Source organism: Protopterus annectens, chromosome 12.part0, assembly GCF_019279795.1.
Source record: "Protopterus annectens isolate FY-2018-M chromosome 12.part0, PAN1.0, whole genome shotgun sequence".
In the NCBI taxonomy this organism is placed as follows: Eukaryota; Metazoa; Chordata; order Ceratodontiformes; family Protopteridae; genus Protopterus; species Protopterus annectens.
This window is the reverse complement of record NC_056746.1, coordinates 207,526,408-207,547,237: the sequence shown is the minus strand read 5'-3', so window position 1 is coordinate 207,547,237 and position 20,830 is coordinate 207,526,408. Positions and strand designations below refer to the sequence as shown.

At 41.0% G+C, this 20,830-nt stretch overlaps 1 protein-coding gene across 1 annotated transcript in view; it reads left to right on the top strand.

Annotated features, from left to right (window-relative positions):
- Positions 1–20,830, top strand: part of ABCA3 (ATP binding cassette subfamily A member 3) — a gene marked incomplete in the record, with an annotated part of 1,818,321 nt that overhangs the window by 661,100 nt on the left and 1,136,391 nt on the right. The window contains 1 exon segment of the mRNA XM_044089258.1: positions 7,421–7,575. Coding sequence (XP_043945193.1) covers positions 7,421–7,575 — 155 coding nt within the window.

The following is a 20,830-nucleotide window of genomic DNA, read 5'->3' as shown; positions in this document are numbered from 1 at the left end:
AGGGAGTGAGGGAAGCAAAATGCGCCTATGGCAGAAAGATCCAGAGATACTTCTCTGACCATCAAGACTCCAGACACGTATGGCAAGGTATTCAGTCCATAACTAACTACAAACACCTATCTTCACAATGTGAAGACAACAAGGAATTCCTAAATAAGCTGAATGTCTACTTCAGCAGATTTGAGGAAGGGAACAGAACAGTGAAGAAAATGCTCATTGGCCATAATTGAAAGATGCTCACCCTCAACCCAGCTGATGTCCAGAGGACACTGTGCAGAGTTAACCCGAGAAAAGCGGCTGGGCCTGACAACATCCTAGGGTGAGTGCTCAGGGACTGCGCAGTTCAACTAACAAATGTCCTTTTGGATTTCTTCAATAACTCTGAGTCAGCAAATTTTTCCAAAATGCTTTAAGGACACGACAATTGTTCCATTACCAAAGAAGTCTCCAACATCTTGCCTAAATGACTACTGTTCTGTAGCCCTCCCCTCCACAGTGATGAAGTGCTTTGAAAGGCTGGTCAAGGATGCCATAACATCTGGGCAGCCTGCTGATCTTGACCCTCTGCAGTTTGCTTACCGAGCAAATCGCTGTATGGCAGATGCCATCTCTCTAGCACTCCATCTATCCCTGGAACACCTTGAGAATAAAATACTTACACGAGGGTACTATTCATCGACTTCAGCTCTACTTTTAACAAAGTCATCCCTCTTCATCTGGTAATAAAGCTACTCCAACTAGGTGTCAACACTCCACTTTATAGCTGAATTCTTGACTTTCTCACAGACAGACCTCAGAAAGTGTGTGCAGGAAATAACTTAAGATAGCATTATTCTTAACACTGGAGTCCCATAAGAATGTGTACCAAGTCCCTTGCTGTTCACCCTGTTAACACACAATTGTACAGCCGGGTACAATGCAAACCACATTATCAAGTTTGCTGTTGAGACAACAGTGGTAGGCCTCATTAGTAACCATGATTTAACAGTGTATAGAGATGAGGTGGAACATCTGATTATCTGGTGTGGAAATAACTTAGCACTAAATGTAAACAAGACAAAAGCGATACTTGTGGAATACAGGAAAAATCACAAGAAACATTCTCCCCTTACCATCATTGGAGAATCATTGGAAAGAGTAAGAAGCACAAAGTTTCTGGGAGTGTGCATTGATGAGGACTTTTTCTTGGAACACCAATACAAATGCCATAGTCAAGAAAGCACACCAGAGATTGTTTTTTTTTGAGAAGGCTGAGGAGAGCAAATCACCTATCGACAGTTCTCACTACCTTCTACAGAGGTGCTATAGAAAGCACCCTGATGAACAACCTTGTAGTATGGTATAGCAGCTGCTCCACCTCTGAGCACAAATCCCTCTAGTGAGTGGTGGACAGCAGAGATGATCATCAAGACCACCTTGCCGTCTGTCCATGAGTTGTACTTGTCCAGATGTCTCGGCAAGGTCAGAGGAATAATTAAAGACTGCACTCACCCTGCTTACAAGACTGTTCCTGCATCTATCATTTGGAAAGCGCTTCTGAAGCATACGTTGCAGAACTACGAGATTCAGGAACAGCTTCTTCCCTAATGTCATCAGGCTGCTGAACTGTAGTAACAACTATGCACCTTGATGGCCATCTGGGTTAGTTGAAACTGTAGTAGCTTATCTCATATTGTGGATTAACGTGGTTACCAGTTTCGTCTAATACTTAGTGCAATATTCCCCATGACTGTTAATTTAGACCATCTAGAGCAATAGCAATGCAGTAAAATATCTCTTTCAGTGCAGTACATGTTACGAGTTTGTAAATTAACCATACTGCAATACTCTAATGTTCACAGTGCAATACTTAAATGTCTTTTTCTGCCCAAGGATCAATGCAGTGTCTTAAGCAAGTGCCTGTGCAATACTAAAGTCTCATGCAAGTAAGTGTTCACTGCAAAAAGTGTTAAAATGTTTCTAATTATGTGCAGTATTAGTCTGTCTACTTGCATGTCTGTGATGTAATAGCTAGGTGTTGTTTGTAAATGTCTGTGAAAATAGTCTATATGCTGTCTGCACACCGAGTCCAGAGACATGGAATTTCATTCAGTTTTTGCACTTGTGTGATTTCTGAATGACAACAAAGTTTACTTTGACTTTTATGTAACACATGACAGCCTGTGTGAATTCTGCTCTCTGTACAGCTCAAGCTTTACAGCTTGCATGCTTCATGATCTTGGCACACTTGTAGCTTTCCTTGCCTTCATTTTTATGCTGCTCAGTTCCCAGTAGAGCCGAAGTTTATTTAGCAAGGTCTGGATTCTGCTATGGAGATCATGTTCCTGTATGTGAACATCTAGGAAAGGCAGTGGTTTCACGGGATCCCCATCATGGAGCAGCAGTTTAGCTGGTGTTCCCAGCTATTGAAAGTGTACTTTAGCCAGCCTTCTGCTCCATCTGAGTACTTCCTGGGGTAAGGGTAGATGTGTCAGCATGCTCGACTTTTAACTATCGATAGTTAAGCTGCACTATTTTGCTATTCCGGGTCCAGGAATATTTAATGGTGTTGTTTCGGTCTTTAGGTTGTAGACCAGATAGAAAGCGCTATACTAGTTTTTGCACTACAGTATATGGAGTATGTTTTTTCCTCTTCTCAGTTTATTATGCAATCTCTGTACTACATACTATATGCAGCGGTTAATGGAACTTTAAGCCTATGTTATGGACATAATTTGGGAGTGGGGTGCATACCTCTCAATCTCTCAGAGCAAGAAATCTGGACAAAGCCAAAAGTAATGGTGGGACAAAGGAACAAAAATAGGGACATATTTTAAATATTGCAACTGTAAACTGGGATAGCTGCTGCAATGACAGGTTTTGTATTTATTTTCTAAGGGATATGAAGTCTGAAATTTAAATGTCTGCCATTATTTATTATTATTTAGTAACTTCAGTGTTCATGTTGGCATCCCACAATTCCTTCAGAGTGGGCGGGGTTACATGATTGTGTATACAATTTTTATGTTAATCAGTGTCCTGATTTTTGGCCGGTTCTACCTACTTTTTGTGGGCCTTTGTCCAGATTTTTGATGTTTCTAGGTTGAGAGGTATGACCCTTTGGTATCTCAGTGTGTTTTTTTTTTTTTTGTTTGAAATTCAATCAAACCTATGCTGCCATCTGGAGGCTACAGTAAAAATTGCAAGATTCCCTGCCCAAAGGTTGTTATCACTCAGATTAAGTCATAGACCTTTTTCAGCAGTATTCAATGCTGGTCATGGTGGCAGCCGCTGTTATGGTTTGTTCGTCATGGGTGGGTGCAGCTACTTCAGCAGTGAGGAATTCGGTCATCTATTTTTATGGCTCTACTCCATAAATTTTTTTTTTTAAGTTCAAAAAAAAAAAAAAACAGAGGGCCTCAGTCCCATTCTGAATCTCAGCAGGCTAAATCTCTCATGTCTAGAAGACAAAATTCAAAATGGTCATGTTGCATTTCATTTTTCCATACCTACAAGAAGGGGATTGGATGTGCACAATAAGCCATTAAAATGCTTACCTCCATATCAGAATTGTGAAGCAAGACCAGTATGTTCCTCCACTTCTGGCTGGGAGCCAATCATTACCTGCCCTGGGCATTTAAGAGCATGTCTATAATCCTAGCCCATCTCAGAGTCAGAGTTCAAGATAGTCCCATCCGTGGATGATTGGCTTCCTGATGCACATATAAAATAATCCCTTATTTCAACAAGAGATTACCTGTTCCATTTGCATCAATCCTTGTTTGTCAGTAAATTTTGAAAAATGAAACCTGTAGTCAACCCATTATTTAGGTTTTGTATGTTCCAATCTAGAGACAACAACAAAAATTGCAAAACTCCGTGCTCATAGGCTGTTATCCTCTGATTGTTATAGACCACCTTCAACAGGACTCCCCACCATCTTTACTAGTATTGCAAACACTGGGCATGGTGGCAGCAGCTGTTACACTGGTTCCTCATGCCAAATAACACATGAGAGTACTCCAGTAGACACTGAGCAATGCATTGGTCCCAGGCCACTCATTCTGTTTAGATTTCTGACTGTCCACAGTTTGCAAAATCCATCTAAAGTGGTGGATCCAGTCTCCTGGTACAAGCAGGGCATCCCTTTTGTTCTGCCCCTTCTAACAGCCATGGTTATAATGGACACCTCTCCTCTTAGGTTGGGTGGGGCATTACAGAAGAAGGACTGTCCAAAGAACATGGTTGTGGTTTTTCTAATGTTGCATGCACAACAGGACTTCCTTTCCCAAGGTGGAATTTTGGTGCACACCAACAACACATCAGTTGTGTGTAGTACATCAACAAGCAAGGAGGATCCAGATTGTACCTCTTATGCTGAAATGCCATGAAAGTGTGGCAGTGGATGAGTTCTTCACAGCATTTTCTGTTATCTGTGAACATTCCAGGTTGGGTCAGCCTTTTAGTGGACTGGCTCAGTAATTGCATCCTGATACCCCATGAGCATTTCCACCACTCAAGAGTAGCTAATAAAGTCTTCAGCTATTGGGGCTAGACTTACTATGACACATTTGCATCCCCAACTAACCCACAATGCAGCAGCTGCTTTTCCCTCATCTCACCACCGGGACAGACACACTGGTATGCTCTGGTCCATCCTTGGACCACCTGGTCTTACTATATGCATCCCCCCTTCCCCTAATGACAGCATTTCCACAGAAAGCTTCTCTGTTCAAGGCAAAAGTTATTCTTATAGCACTTTTCTGGCCCAGGAAGGTTTAGTTCCCATTGCTGTGACCTTTCCAAGTATTAACTCTATGGTTTCTAGATCCACAGCTGGATCTCCTGTCTCACCTGTCTGGTCAGCATCACCCGACATCAAGTCCCACAGATTAACTGTATGATTAATCCTATTCCTCTGATGGCCATTAACCCTTCCAGCCTACGTACTAGATAAATTCAAATCTATCCTACGTTCTAGATCAATTCAGATTCAATCTACTAAGAAATAATCTGAAGAAACTATGCAAGAGTCTGTACAGAAAACCTTTTCCATTTACAGTGCACCAAGGACTAGACCTCTTTTCAGGTCCCATTCTCTCATAACTGCATTTCCTAGCTAATTTGACTGGTTAGAACTGTTAAGGTTCATCTTGAAGTAATTTCAGATTTTCATCAAGGCATTAATTCAAATTCTTTGGCTTCCCAAAAGCTCTTTAAGGCCTTTTTAAAAGGCACATTCCTCCTCATACCCCCCTCATCAAAGACCCTTACTCCCCCCCCCCCCCCCCATGGGAACTTATTTTTGTACTCCAAGCTCTTGCTCGGCTCTCATTTGAGTCTGCTTTGAGCTGTGCAGTAAAACCTCTCCTGGAAACCTTATCCCTGTTTATTGGCTATCATCTCAGTGAGATGAGTATTTGAACAACAAGCTTTATCTTGCAAATCACCACCTCTAGTTTTCCATAAAGACAGAGTCTTTCTAAGACAAAATCCTTTTGTTCCTAAAATCATTTTTGAAGCAGCCATGAACCAAACCATTCATTTGTCAGTTTTATTCCCAATTCACACAAACAAAGGAGAATACATGTTTCATAGTGGATGTTCCCAGACAACTTTTCTAGCTTCACAGGACAACACTCTTACATAATGACAACCGCATCTGTGTGTCAGTTAACCCATTAAGACTAGGAACTAAAGTGTCTGGAGTGACTGTCCAGATGGTTTTCCGATTGTATCATATTCATTTGCTCTGTGCGTAATAGACTGCAGGGTGCTAAACCAGTAGCACATTCCACAAGGTCTTTCTCAAATTCCATAGCCTTTTAATCTGTTCTGTAGATGTTTGTGCTGCATCAATATGGTCAGGAATGTGTATCTTTTTCAAATGTAAACTTGATCTTGTATGAGATGCTGAGCTTCTTTTGGCTGTTCCATTCTTGGTGGTATCCTGTCATGGTGCCACCCAGCAAGTAAGTGGCTGGGAATAATGTCCCATCAATTGAGACAGAAGGAGAGAAATTTAGTATATTACAAACGTTATGTACATACCATGACAGTGGATCCTTATTGTCTCTCTCCAGTCGCCGTGACAACTCTCCTACCAACACCATTCCAAATCGCCAGTATCCTACGTGGATAGGCCTGGTACTTGTAAACACAAAGCCTTTGTCATGCCTCCACAGTACCAACATATGTGATCAGAGTAAACTTACTCTGAGGGACTGTAGGATTGTATTTTGTTATGGGTGAGAGCTGAGCTTGAGCACTGGAGAAGCATCTGTGTGCAAAAGTTGCCAGCTAGGATCAAGCTGGACAGAGAGGGACAGTAAGGATCCAGCTTTGAGGTAAGCACATAACTTGTATTTTCGTCTCAAAAGTGTTTTAGTTGCCCTGGGAACTATCCATTTCACTTTGGCAGAGCACAAGCCATGAAAGGAGGAGACATTCCTAACCTGGATGTGTTTTTGCCAGTTCAGGATATACTGATGTGGGCACCTGACTTTAAGATGGACTGACTGTTGGGTGGGGTCCTTCAGTTGTGGTGAGGTGGAAGAGCTATTAAAAGAATGTTCTTCAAGTGGATTGCCTGTGGCCTTATCTTTTGCTTAGTGGTCCATGTTGCAGTCAGAACCTTCTCCATTTGGGGTTGTCTATCTTCTCTATTGTGCTCATCTGTTTTGCAATCACCTAGTCTTTTTTGCACACCTGCACCAAACACTGTTGTCTTGATCATGATTTAAGGAATCTGACTTCCTTTGTTGTGACTTGAACTTCAGTATTCAGCCTTCAAAACCTTAGTCCCGGAGCTTCTGTACAGGCTCCTTCCAATGTGTACGTTATTGTTTGGGATTGAGACAGACTTTGAACCCATTAAAGAGGGTCCTGCCTGTGATATGTCGCAGATACATTTCTTAGTGAGTCAGCTGATCTCTGAAACGACTGTCCTTGATAGGATATCTCCCTATGGGTGAGTGGCCCCTCCATCCAGCTTTAATTTTTACAAGAAGTTTTTGTAAGTTGAACAAGTATGTACTGATATATTACTTGTTAGCAGTAAATGTGTCAAGCCTGATTGTTTTTGAGTTACAGGGAGGTACTCAGTGGTGGTGAACTAGTGAGCTCTGGGGATAGACATATTTATGCAACAGGTGAGTGATGTCACAGTGTTCATTGCTATGGAGCATATGCACTCCCGAGTGTGGAAGTTTCCAGGAAAAAAAATTGCTAATTTTAAACTTGATGGAAAGGGTAAAATAAAAGACCCATTAAAGAGGGCCTTCCTGTAAATCAGTTGATCTGGTAAGAAAGTATTTGTTGTTTCAGTAATGTAGAAGTCTGCATTATCCTCCTAGCAGTATGATCTATTACTGACCAGTTCTGAAGTAGCCTTTGTCTACAGTATAGTTTTAACGGGTACTATTTTTATGTATTTCTGTAGGTTTGTATCCTCCAACAAGTGGCAGAGCTTACATTAATGGCTATGGGATCTCCCATGACATGGTTCTCATTCGAAAAAGCCTGGGACTGTGTCCACAGCATGATGTGCTTTTTGACAACATGACAGTGGAGGAGCATCTTTACTTCTATGCTGGGGTAAGCATGAATCAAATGAGCAAACATCACTTACTGCATTCTCAGTCTGAGGAAAAAGGGGCATAAAACTGCATTAATGATATGTTTGTATGCATCTTCTTATGTACACTTAACAGAAAAAAACACTAAATATGGTTTGTGAAAATAGCTGCAGATCAGGGGCCCTCAGAAGAGTGATGCTGCTTTTTCTGATCGCAGCTTTGGTGTAGGATTTGTGGATCTGATGTACTCTGAAGAGGACAGAGTAAGTAGTATCAGTAGAACTAGCTTCATTCAGCAACAAAGTCCACAACACACCTTTCTAGACAATTTTGCAAAGATAAAAACTCTGCCTATTTTTCATTTGGTATAAGACATGTTTACAAGGACCACTCCCTTTCTTTGTGAAGGGGTATTTATTCAGGCTTTTGTTGTCCTTTTTCAGCTGCTATTTGATTTCTTCTCCTTTGACTGTCCATTCCAAGACTTTAGATTTCTCATGGATCTTCTTCATTAGATCACTGTTGCAATAGCCATTGGGTATAGGATGTATTCTGCCAAAGATACCATATGTTCAGTCAGTCTACAAAACTTAACGCTGCTTGCTCACATGTTCGTATGCTAGTATGAGGGACATACAGACGTGTCAAAACTCAAAGCTTTTTTTGCCTCTAGCCCACATATGCAGACTCTTGACATTGCCAAGTCTAGTGTTTCCATATGGTTACATGTATACATACAAAGATTTCTGGCATGGGCATTAATCCCCTTCTAGCCTGCCAATATGCCAAAAGAGCTGTTCCCATAGTAAGTGTCATTGCGCCTATAATAAGTATCCAGGCTGAACTAGTGCATGCTTTAATGTAATTTGGTAATCGGCTACGATTTCAGAGAAACAATTAGTACACTTTTCATTTGTATAGAATCTTTTCTAATTTCTCCAAGTCTTTTGGGGTTCTAATACCATGTTGGGAATAGACCTCTACCTTGACTGGAATAGACCCCATTTCTAAGCCAAAGTACGATTAAAGTTCATGAAATTAGTATTGTTTCAATCTTTGATGTTAGCCAGTAGTGCTCTTTGCAGCACCTGCAATGTGCCCAGTAATGACGTCTCCTGCAATTCGTATGGAGTTTACATGTTCTGGTAACATTAACCAAGTATGACTGTAAATTCTTTTTTTTTACAAGGCCTTTTGCCCCTGTTACTACTGGAACTGTCTGGGTATCCTTCTTCCTCATTGCCCTTGTTCCCACCTGCAAATCCTGGTATTTTATGACTTTGTGCGTCTCTGTACACAAGACACTGTAATCACTCACTGGGTGTAGAAATTTCACTAATCAATGCTACTTTTGTTTTCTTTTCATGGATTACTATATCTGGTTTTCTCGCATCTATAGGTAGTGGCTGATCCCATGAGATATAAACTTTATCATTTCTATGATGCTTTGTGGCGCGTGTTTCTAGTGTTTTTCAGCCACTTCAGTACCATAATGTTTGCACAATCCCCAATGCAACAGTCTTTCCACATTGTTATACCTTTCAGTATACAATCCTTCTGCCATTAGTATATCACAACCAGCTACAAGATGTGCGACTGTTTCCAGTTCTGTTTTACAAAACCTACATTTGTCCTTTTCTCCCACATGTTCAATGGACTTTGTAAACCAATGTGTATGTAGTCCACTATCTTGGGCCACCAGTATTAATCTTTCATTTTTTTGTTTTAAATTCACCTCACCTTAGCCATTCCTGCATTCGATCCTGATCAACATAAGGTTGTTCCAAGAGTTTCCTATACTTGCAGCTATATTTATGTATTTTCCACATTCTCATCTGATCCTTCACCTTATATTCTTTCTTTTGTTTTTTGGCACACTCAATTGCTGCCTGATTTTTTTCTATTTCTGGTTTGATTTCCATTCCCAATTGACACCAGTATGCTCCTGTTAAACTAAACAGGGACATCATCTTAGACGTTCTCCCCGTGTTTAAGAACTTTCATTACATTTGGGTCTTGTGGAGTCAACAGATAAGTGTGCAGTCCCATAATTACAGATCTATGCATGTAATTAATTTCGAGGAAACCCATACCTCCTTCAGAATGTGAGATATATAATCTTGGCATGCACTGATTTTTATAAATCATTTGATGAGCATGAAGCATCCTTCTTGTTTTCCTGTCTGACCCCAAAACATGTTGGACAGGTTAATCAGTCACTCCAGAGCTGTACGTTAAGATAGGAAGAGCAAATTGGTTTATAGCTTGGACTTTACTCCTAGATGTCAATGCTGTTTTTTTCATCAATTACCAAATATTTATACACCTTCTCTTGCTCAAGTTCTTTTATATCACATTTGTGTCCCAAAATTGTTTTCTTGGTGCTGCAGCTTTCCTGCTTTAAAGGTTGCTTTTGCACATTTATCAAGACCAAATGATATTCTTATATCATCTGAAAAAGTTTTAACCACTTGCAGTTGTGCTTTCAGTTCCTCATCTGATGAACTATAAAGTTTTAAATCATCCTTAAAAATATGAGGGCTCCTTGCACTTTGTTGTTTTCTAGGACCCAAATTATAGCCATGGCCTAATGTGTTAAGTAGACAGCTTAGTGGGTTAAGGGTAAGACAGAATAGCAGTGGTGACAGGGAGTCACTCTGAAATATCCCCCTTTGAATTTTTATCCCTTTAATAATAATTTGTCCTTTATCATGGCTTAATTGCAAAGTGGTCTGCCACTGATCATGGTCACTGTAATATAAGTGATCAGTGCAGAATGTATCTTGTACATTTTTATGCACACTCTTATCCATGAATGTGGGATACTTTAAAATTTTTTTTGTAATCAGTCCATGCCATACTTAGATTATTCCCCTTTTTGCAGTTCTCCATTATCACTTTAACAACAAATGATACTTTGTTCCATATGAGTTTCTTTTATTACCCTTTTGTTCTGTTGCTATGTTTGATTTTTCTTCTAAATGACTGTAAACTGTTGCCATCAGTTCCAGTGTCTAGTTTATATGTTGTCGGAAGGCAAGTTATTGATCTATAATTTTTAGGATAACTTGCAGGTTCACTCTTAAGTAGGAGCCTCATTTTTCCTGTTAACCAGGCTGGTGTCTGTTCAGGGTGTGCATATAAATACTTCTTTAGCATGGCTAAGTCTTCATACAAAGATGTTAATTCTTTTAGTCAGAAGTTAGGTACTGCATCTGGGCCTGGGGTTTTCCAATTGGATGATTTTCTTAACTTTATTTCAGTCTCCCTGGCCATTACTTCATCCCATTTCATATCCTGTACATTTGAACTTCTTATTCTCTCTTACTTCTGTCCATTTTGCAACTTTATGTTCCACAGGATCTTTACAGATATTTCTCCAAAATGTATATATTTCTTGTTTTTTCTGGGTGGTCTTTCATTTCCTTTTGCCTTGTTTCACAGTTCTCTATAGAACTTTTTGGGTCATAAATAAATTGCTTATTTTGTACTTTTCCTTTATATTTGTCTGCATATCTTCTAAGTTTTTCTGCCTGTGCTGAGATTTTTAGTTTATTTGCAATAATGCATGATAGATCCTCATCTGTTCTGATACTGTGTGTTACTTTTATGTCTATCTTTCTGAGTATTTTTGTTGATAACTCTTCTAACAGTGACCCTTCTTGTCTTAATTGCTTTATAGTTTTCTCTGTTCAATACTTCCGTGATGGTATTCAATTTCTGCTCTTCCTTTCCCTTGCTACTCTGTGTTCTTGTAGTCGAATTGTATCTGTTAATAATTTAGCGGCACAGTAATATATCCTGTTTATAGGTTGGTACTAGGCTGTCAACCCTAGGGGCCTATACAAGCCTAGCCATAACAATTCCCTGGATATTTCTTCCCGCAATATTTACTTCCCTGGACCCCTGTCTAGTAGGGCGACTGACGTGATGCCCAGGGTGAATTTCCTGTCTCTCATCCAATCATCAAGGTTCCTTTTGAAGAGGGCCAAGGAGGTGCTCTGCTTGACATGTATAGGCAAGTCTGTTCCATATGGGGAGGCTCTGGGTCAGGAACCTATCTCTCCAGCATGTTTTGTTCATTGTGATGACAAGGTTTAGATCCCTGGGGTGTGTGACTCTGAGGGATTGGGATTTCTTTAAGTGGAGCATGTCCAACAGCTCAGGGTTTGACATGGCCTTGTATGTTAAGCAGAGATTGCCTCTGAGTAGACAATATGCCACAGATTATAGCTGGAGTTTTTTTTTTTAGACTGTCAGCATAGGGCATCTGCTTTAGGCTTGTGATTCTTTTAGTGAGGTATTTCTGCGGCCTTTCCAGCTGTTGCAGATGTCTTGTGAGGTACATACCAAATAGGGTGTTGTACTCTATAATGGGTCTAATGAGGGATGAGTACAGTGGGACAATGACCTCCTTTTTTCTGGATGAAAAGCCCTTAGTGATAAGGTGCATCACATAGAAGGATTTACTGACTGTTGTGGCAATGTGGTTATCGAAGGTAAGACCACTGTCCACCAGTGTCCCCAAGTCTCTCATCACACTTTCGGTATTTAGTGTACTGCCACCTGTGTGGTAATTCATGGGTACATGTTTTTCCCAAAGGGAATAACTATACATTTCTTGGCATTAAGCTTGAGCCTATGGCTCTGACACCAAGCATCCATTTCTGTAAGGCCCTTTTATAGAATATCCACATCATTTGGGGATTCAATAATGGCTCCCAGTTTGCCATCATCTGCAAACTTTGTTAGTTACAGTCCCTTAGTGCTGGCCTGTACTTCAAAGAAGTAGATGCCAAACAAGAGCGGCCCCAGGACTGAACCCTGAGGTACTCCGCTTGTCACTTGTCTGGAGCTGGATTTTGAGTCGGCTACTTTTTGTAGGTTCTGTCAGCAAGCCAGTTGGCAACCCACTGAGTGACGGAGGGATTAATGCCCAGCTTAGTAAGTTTATCAATTATTTCAGAGTGGGGTATGGTGTTGAAGGCCTTGGCAAGGTCTAGATAGGCTGTGTGGACCGCCTTACCCTTGTCCACGGCTCTGGAGACTGATTCGAAGAAGTCAGTCAGGCTGAGGAGACAAGATTGGCCCTTTACGAAACCAAACTGGGTGGGGTCCACTGTTTGAAGGTTGCCAATGTCTTTGTTTACAAGTTCCATGATAATGCATTCCATGGCTTTGCAGATCAGGCAAGTCAGATTGATGGGACATTAGTTCCCGGGATCCAAGGTGGATCACCCCTTGTGGAGTAGGATAACTGTAGCTGTGTGCCACTCATTGGGCATGAAGCCTGAGGTGAGGCTATGATTAAACATGACACTTAGGTGAGGTGCCAGTTCATTTTGTAGTTCATGTAGTACACAACCCGGGATGTCATCTGGTCACATGGATGCTGTATTCTTAGCTTTGGAGAATGCGTTTTTTTACCTGTGTGGCCGTGATTACCGGAATTTGGCAATCTTTTGGTACTGAGATGGGCCCTTTAGGGGGTGAGAGGGGGGGGTGAAGTTGGCAATGAATCGATCTGCCAGGATATTGGCAATATCCTTGGGATCAGTATATTTATTGTCATTCTGTTGTAGCGCAGAGTAGATCTGAGCATTGCCATTTAGATTCTTAACATAACTATAGAATGTCTTGTGGCTGTCCTTGGAATCTTTGGCAATTTTATCTTCGTAACTCTAAACATTAAGTAAGTGGTTTTGTCCTTCCACAGGACTTCTTCAGACTGAATGAAACATTTCAAACATACCCTTTATAAAGTAATTAAAAGTCACATGACTTAATGACAATTAGTGCCCAAGGTTCTTCCTTTTAAAATAAAATTTAAAATTTTCTTTATCATTTAATCCGGGCAGATGGCAGACATCTAGTCTTAATTGACACAGATACTCTTTCTAATCAAGCTCTTCTTTAGCATCAAAAGAGTTCTCATAATTTTTAATTTGTTCTAAAACAACAACTTTAAACATTCCTAGACAGTTGCCTTGATTGCAATATTTACTTTGAGCATTTTTCTCATCTTTGATGTTAATAGCATACTGATGCTCAGATTCTTTCATTCAACTCTCTAGTGGTTCTACCCACATAAAAAGCCTCACAAGACAGGCAAATGACTAGGTAAACCACAAACTTGCAGGAGTACCTGCCCTTAATTCTAATGTGTGTATTCTTTAAGTTTAGTAATTTCAGTAAACAAATAATTACAAAAGTTGCAACTGAAACATTTAAACATTCCTAACTTATAAGGTGGACCCAGCTTAGATTCAAAATAAATCTTGAAACTTGCCCTTCTTGTAAACAAAATAGGGCTTTTCCCCAACAACTTTTTAACATCTGGAAAGCTACTCAAAAACTTTTAAATTAATCAATAATGATAGTTTTAAACATCTGTTGATCCACACTGCCAGAAAAAAAAAAAAAAACATTTGAACTGTTTTTGCTGGATCTGAGTTGCAGTAAACTGAGTTTCAATAAAATGACACACACCCACACAGTTACAGTCTGAAACCCAAACCAAAAAACAACCTCTCGTCAGACAGAACAGGACTGGTGAGTGGGATCAAGGTTAAGTGTTGGGAGTAGTGGTAAATACTGTGCCACACCACGCATGTCTGCCAGACAAGCCAGAGTTGGGAAAAAACAGCAAGCAAGCAATAGTAAAATGTAGCAGAATTGAATGCCACTCTTCCATATGCACAGTATATTACTAAATAGAGCCAAATCAGAATAAGCTCAACCAACAGATACATTCTTTAAAAGGAATGCTGCTTAAGAAAAAGGTACACAGCTAAACATCTCAGCATAAAACAAAACTGTATTAAACCATGGTTTCTGCGGTGGTGCAGCGGTAGCGTTGTTGCCTCACAGCAAGAGGTTCTCCCGTTCGATTCTCAGCTTGGATTGGGAGTGCCTTCTGTGTGGAGTCTGCATGTCCTCCCCGCAGTCGAGAGGGCGTTCGAAAGACATGCGTTGAATGGGCGTGCCTTAGTTGAAGGTTGGGCGTCGGGCTGGCAACTCGACACCATAAAAACCAACTGCCAATCATTAGCGGACCGGATTTCCGCTGTGGTGACCCCTAACCGGGAAAAGCCGAAAGACAAACAACAACAGGATGGCAACAGTTACCTCTGCTGACCAACATATATAGCTTAGAAATATCAACCAACAATGATTCACCGTGGATACAGTATGCATCAGAAAACAAAACCATTAAACTCAGCAGATGGTAACAGAGTCTGCATGAAAAATTTATACTGAAAGTCTGAGCAGTGAGCACAAAAAAAAAATGTAGCCTGGAGCCGACTCTTACTTTAGGACAGAAACTATTGAGTGCATTAAGTTACAAACAGAATGTTTTAATTAGCTTTCTGTTGAAGAATAAAATGCATCTTTAGAATAAAGCACACTGAGTGGAGAATATCTTTCACGCAAGTTCCGGAAATATGGTTCGATTGAGGAAAAAAAAGGCAAAACATCAAACATCAGTGCATTTGAAGAAACTGCAACCATTTTTAACATAACAAATTGCAGTAGATAAGAAAATTCTAAACTATCAATAAAAGTAGAAATGCAAAATAACTGCCCTGTAAATTTTCATTTCCAAAGTATATTAAATTACAAACCAAAACCCGTAGCAAGAAAGAGTTATAGACAAGAAATCTCACTAAAAGCATGGGAAAAAACACAAACACAGTCCAAAATGGTGGGAAAAGAAGCAGAGGAGGGGATGATAACTAAGGAAACATCTGATCTGACAGGAAAGATATTCTAAAAATGAAAAGGAACAGATTGACCTTGAATGTTAATCCAAAAGACACACTGCTTCAAAAAATAAGGGAAAAATACCCACTAGAAGTTAACAAAAACAGCTGAATATCTTAGGGTAATTTTTCAAAGTTGTTGATTGCAACCACTGCTTAACAGATCTGGAAGTGGGTCTTCAGGCACTGTGCATTGTGGTGATAGGGGTGGGGCTATGGTAGCCTGGAAAGTATTATGATCCAGATTGACTAAGTACATGCTAGTCTCAATACTACAGGACAAAGATAACGAAACTTCCAGCTTCATCTCAGTTAATGTTTAAACAGATTACTGTTGTAAAAAGTCATTATATATTGGATGTGTCCTGTCTAAGATACCATACATGCCCAGAGTGTACAGAGCTTCAGGCTCCATCATTCACTGTATGTCTACTCTTAGTAGACAGGAAGAACTTGTGCAATAGGGATTTATGGCTACATCAAATCTCAGAGCTTTAAAAAGGGAGGCAGAGGCCTAGGGTTCTACGTGAAAGAAAGAGGAAGATACCCCAACCTAGCCAGGGAAAAGATTATTCAGGAGGGTGAAGGGAGGGTATCAGTACTGCAGCAGTGATCTATATGAACACTGACAGTTATGGAAAGTTAGCTATAAAACTGTTCTATGTTCTTCATATGATCACTGTTGCTGTAGCCATTACATAGGGGACAACTGCCTCAAGAAGTTAAGGTGGATGAAGGTAGACCAGAGTTTCCCTAAAGAACACTTCTACAGATGCCTGTTCTGGCTCTGAAATTACAGTCTAGTTTGTAATGTTTGAACTGAGGACCAATTACCTGGTTTTAGAATAGCTCTAGAGTTCAGCCTTTTCCAGAAAGCTGAAGATGTGGCAGGAAGAATTTTGCCATGACTACAATAACAGAACTGAATTATGGAAAAAAAAAATAAAGAAACGCTGAATAGACACGAGGGTCTGTAATTAACATACCCATCTAACAAAAGTCAAAATTACCCATAAGGACATCTTCCAGGTTAAAAACATTTACAGGAGAGCTGTCTGTAGGCTCAAAGGGAGGTTAACTTTTCCAAAACACAATTTGAGAAAGAGCCAACTTTTTTTTCTTGCTCTGATATGCAAAGTCCATTTCAAAACTTGTTTGACTGGATACAAAGAGGAAAGTGGCAGACTGCTCAAAATGTCTAAGAGATATGCCTTCACTGAAGTGGACACTAGGCCAAAACTGAGCAACTCATACAGGTAGACAGGGGACCAGGAAAGTAAATATGCTGGGAAGAAATAGCCAGGGAATTGTTATGGATAGGCTTGTATAGGCCCTAGGGCCAATAACTTAGTACCAACCTATGAACCTACGAGTCTTTTAGCCGTTTTATTTTATATATATATATATATATATATATATATATATATATATATATAAATTTATATATATATATATATATAAATTTATATTTCAGTTGGGAGAATTGTTGTATCCTTGCAACTTAAAGGTCACTGCTGTATATGCTTTTTTTTTTCCTATGGTTGCTTTTCAACTGTAAGTTTGCTTCTGGTCCTCTCACCAGCCTTCTTTTCGTTCTGGTAATAGGTGGATACTTTATACCTGGTACTGCTCTGTAGTTGCTATTAATGGTCAGTGGGTCCTTCAGTAATTTTCCCTTGCTTTGTCAGGGTCAGCTTCTACACTGTTGACTTCATTTCAACTTTATTCAACCATAGATGTATCCTTCAAGGTCAATGTTGACATCCATGTGATTGACATTAATGCTGTCTGATTCATCCACACCTCTACCAGCCCAAAGATCCCTTGGAGGCAATGGGTTCCTTCTACATTGGTCTTATCCTGTACAGGTTCATCCTCAGCACTCTTGGCTTCTGCTCTTTTCATTCCTGAGATCTCCTCGGAGCTTACTATTTTGAGGTCAGTCTTTGCCTTAGTGGGGCCAACTTTGTTCACTGTGGGCTATAATCTCTACCTTCTCAACTATGACATCCTTGTGGGGGTTCACAGATTCCCATGAATGTGGTTGCTGGCAGCTAAATGGTCAACCTTGAATCCATCTGTTTTGTTTGGCATCAGTCGTAATCTCTTCTGTTCTGTTATTTTGGGGATCTTGTGTTGACAACTGTTAATCCTCAGATACTCTGTTGATACTTGAGAAATGTTTTTGTACAGATTTTGGTCTAAACTCCGGGTTTCTTGTCTTCCTGTGTTGTTGTGATTCTTAGTGATGTTTGGTGAGGTTTTAAGGACCTCTAGATACCTCAACCTTGAGGACCTAGATAGAGGAAATGTAGTACTGATTTCTTGTCTCCTCTTGGCTTGGTGGTACTTGATAATCTTAACACCTACATTTTTTTTATGTTTGACTATCCAGTCCTTTCAGATTTATTGGTTTACAGGGACATGGTGTCTCTAGCAATGAGGTTGGCCTTGCTGTCACCTCTTGTGCTTTCCATCTTTCTCCTCTCTTCTCCAGCATAGCGATTGTGTAGGACATCCCTCCAAGTACCTGGTCTGACCCTGTGACATACCCAGTGTAATGCATTTCTGTTTAGATTTCATTGTTGATAACTTATTAATCTTTGTCATATGATGGCATGCTCTAGTAGGGGCACTTTTAGTTCTATAACAGAATGTTTCATTTGACAGTGTGTCTTTCCTTCTGCTAAAATGCTCCTAGACAGTATACTAGCAGTATTAAGGGTGACGCTGGAGTGTTCTTTGATCTTGTATGTGTCTTTATTTACATTTTTCCAGACTCAAGAGCTTTCAACCCTCACTAAGAGAGTCTCTTGTCCATCTTAAGACCTTGTTTAAGAGTCTGATGCAGGGTCTTTGAGCTGATCACTTGCTAGAACTTTGGTTTGTAGTCTGATGCAGGCTTTCTTGAGGAGACTGCCTTGTAAGGACCTTGTTTAGGGAGTCTGATTCACTCTGTCCTTAGGTGTGGTTTAGTCTAATTGTGTTAATCTCTGACATTTGAGGCCCATGCATCACTGGGCATACCAGCATCACAGGTTTGTGTCTTGTTTTTTCTTTTTACTCTTCCAAAGTATCTGATAAGATTTTGCTCATTTATTGTTCCTAGGCTTTGCTCTCCTAATTAAGGAACTGTTCCACTCCTCTCATACGTGTTCATATTTTTCTACAGGGCAGCCACTTTTTCTCACAGTACTACTTAAAGAAGTATCATGCTTGGTTCTGTATACTTATCAGAATGCTCAGAATTCTAGTTTAAAATAGTAAGGTGATTTTTTTTATGGACAGAGAAGAAAAATCACCACTTGCTAACAGCTGTTCCACAGTCCATTCCTTCCCTTTTCATGCCTTAGAGAGGTACAGGTTATCCATCAGATGGAAGGCAAGGTCTTCTGCCCTTGTGTACTAAAGTCTTTGTGTCTTTTTTGCTCTTCATCTGATTTGCTCACTTTATCTGGAGGCTCCTCTGTTAATATCCCTTGAACCTTTCTGTAGGCATATGTTTGTATGTCTGTGGGGGGGTGCTTCTTTTGTCTTCTCTTAGGGGAGTTTCATAAAGGTGGTATGCACAGTAACTTCCCTAATCTGTTTCATACCCTCCTGCTCAAGTCATTCAGCTATCGCTAGGATGTTCTTCGTATTTCACTGTTGCAGTCATCACCTGTGGGTTATCTCTGCTGTGGTAGCCCTTGGCTGGCCCGAATACCAGAGTAAATGTTTTTTTGTGTCGGTTGTAGTCGCCTGTAGTCTGACGTCTGGCCAGGCTTCACATGAGAAAAATTCAGTGGTATCTACAGAACCTTTGGTGCCAGCATTCTCAGTCCCTAGAGTCCTCTCTCCCTCTGATCCCATGTATAAGGGCCGAGTTTCTCTGGTAGGCACAGACCTGTACCAGGAACAGGGGTCTTCCCTTCATCCTCCGCCCTACCGGCCAGACCATCACCACCGATGCTTCAGACATTGCTTGGGGCACTCACCTAGCAGGCAGGTGCACCCAAGGTCTTTGGGATGCCCAGCAACTTCACTTGCACATCAGTCAGAAAGAAATGATGGCAGTACAGAAGGCTCTCACATCTTTCAAACCCCATCTTAGGCCAGGGGTTCTTTTTATAAAAACAGACAATACCACTGTAATGTGGTATATCAACAAACGGGGGGGGGGGGCAATCTTACCCCCTGTGCAGGTTAGCCATGAGCCCCTGGCTTACAGCCACCTCCATGGGTCTACACTTAATTGCCCAATACCTACCAGGGGTCAACAACACCCTGACAGACCACTTAAGCAGAAACTTACTGGACCCCCACAAATGGCAGCTCAACAAGGAAATCTTTTTGCAAATCACTCAGGAGTGGGGGACACCAGAAGTGGATCTCTCTGCTTCGCACCTCACCTACCAGCTGCAAAAGTTCTGTAACGGGGAGTATCACCTCCTAACGTGAAAGGTGGATGCCTTGACCTTCCCCTAGAACTCCATGTTTGTGTACGCTTTCCCTCCTCTGCCCCTTATTCCAAAGGTACTGATCAAAATAAGGGAGGAGAGGCCAAAGGCCATCCTCATTGCTCCAGATTGGCCAAGACCGCATTCGTACTCCTTACTGCGTAGCCTGACCTTGCAGCCCACCAAACAGCTTCCCCTGATCTCGGACCTGTTGACCCAGGGGAAGGGGAAGATACTGCACCCAGACTCTCAATCTCTCAGCATGGCTTACACCTTAAAAGCCAACAAGGAGTCCCTGTTAAGCAAATAGGTCCTAGACATCAAGGCCAAGCTCTTGCTGCCCCCATAGTGCCTTTTATAGGCAAGGCTCAAAAGTCAAACACACCTCCGTAAACAGCACAAATTAAAAAATTAGGGTTATGCTACTCAACGCCAGGAGTTTAAATCTCAAAATGCACGCACTGGAAGCACTCCTCGGTATGGAGAACATTGACATCTGTGCAGTAACTGAAACCTGGTTCAAGGCTCCACAGAGTACCCCAGCACTACCGGGCTACAACTCATACCACACATTTCGGCCACAGAACATAGACCGAAACACAAAAGGAGGGGGTGTATCCGTATTCATCAAGGATACTTACACCTCCAGGTTAGTGGCACAGCATGATACCTCTGAGATCATCCATGTGCAACTAACATCGGGCAAATCTGCAATGCAAATTGTGGCCTGCTACAGATCACCCTCCATGACCCAGGACCACCACTCCGCCTTTCTGGAGACACTGGAAAACATGAAGGTCCTACTGAACACCCTGATATTGGGCAATTTCAATTACCCTGCCGTTAACTGGGAAAACTACTCAAGTACAAACTCCCAGGTCCAGCGCTTCCTGGAATTTATCAACTCAAATGCCCTGGATCAGCTGGTAAACTTCCCTACCTTCTAGAGGTGAAAACATATTGGACCTGGTCATCACCAACACGGGCAACAGGTGTTCCGTACCGGAGGTCAACCCGTCACTGGTTAGATCAGACCATAAACTAATCACTCTGGATGCCCACACCACACCAC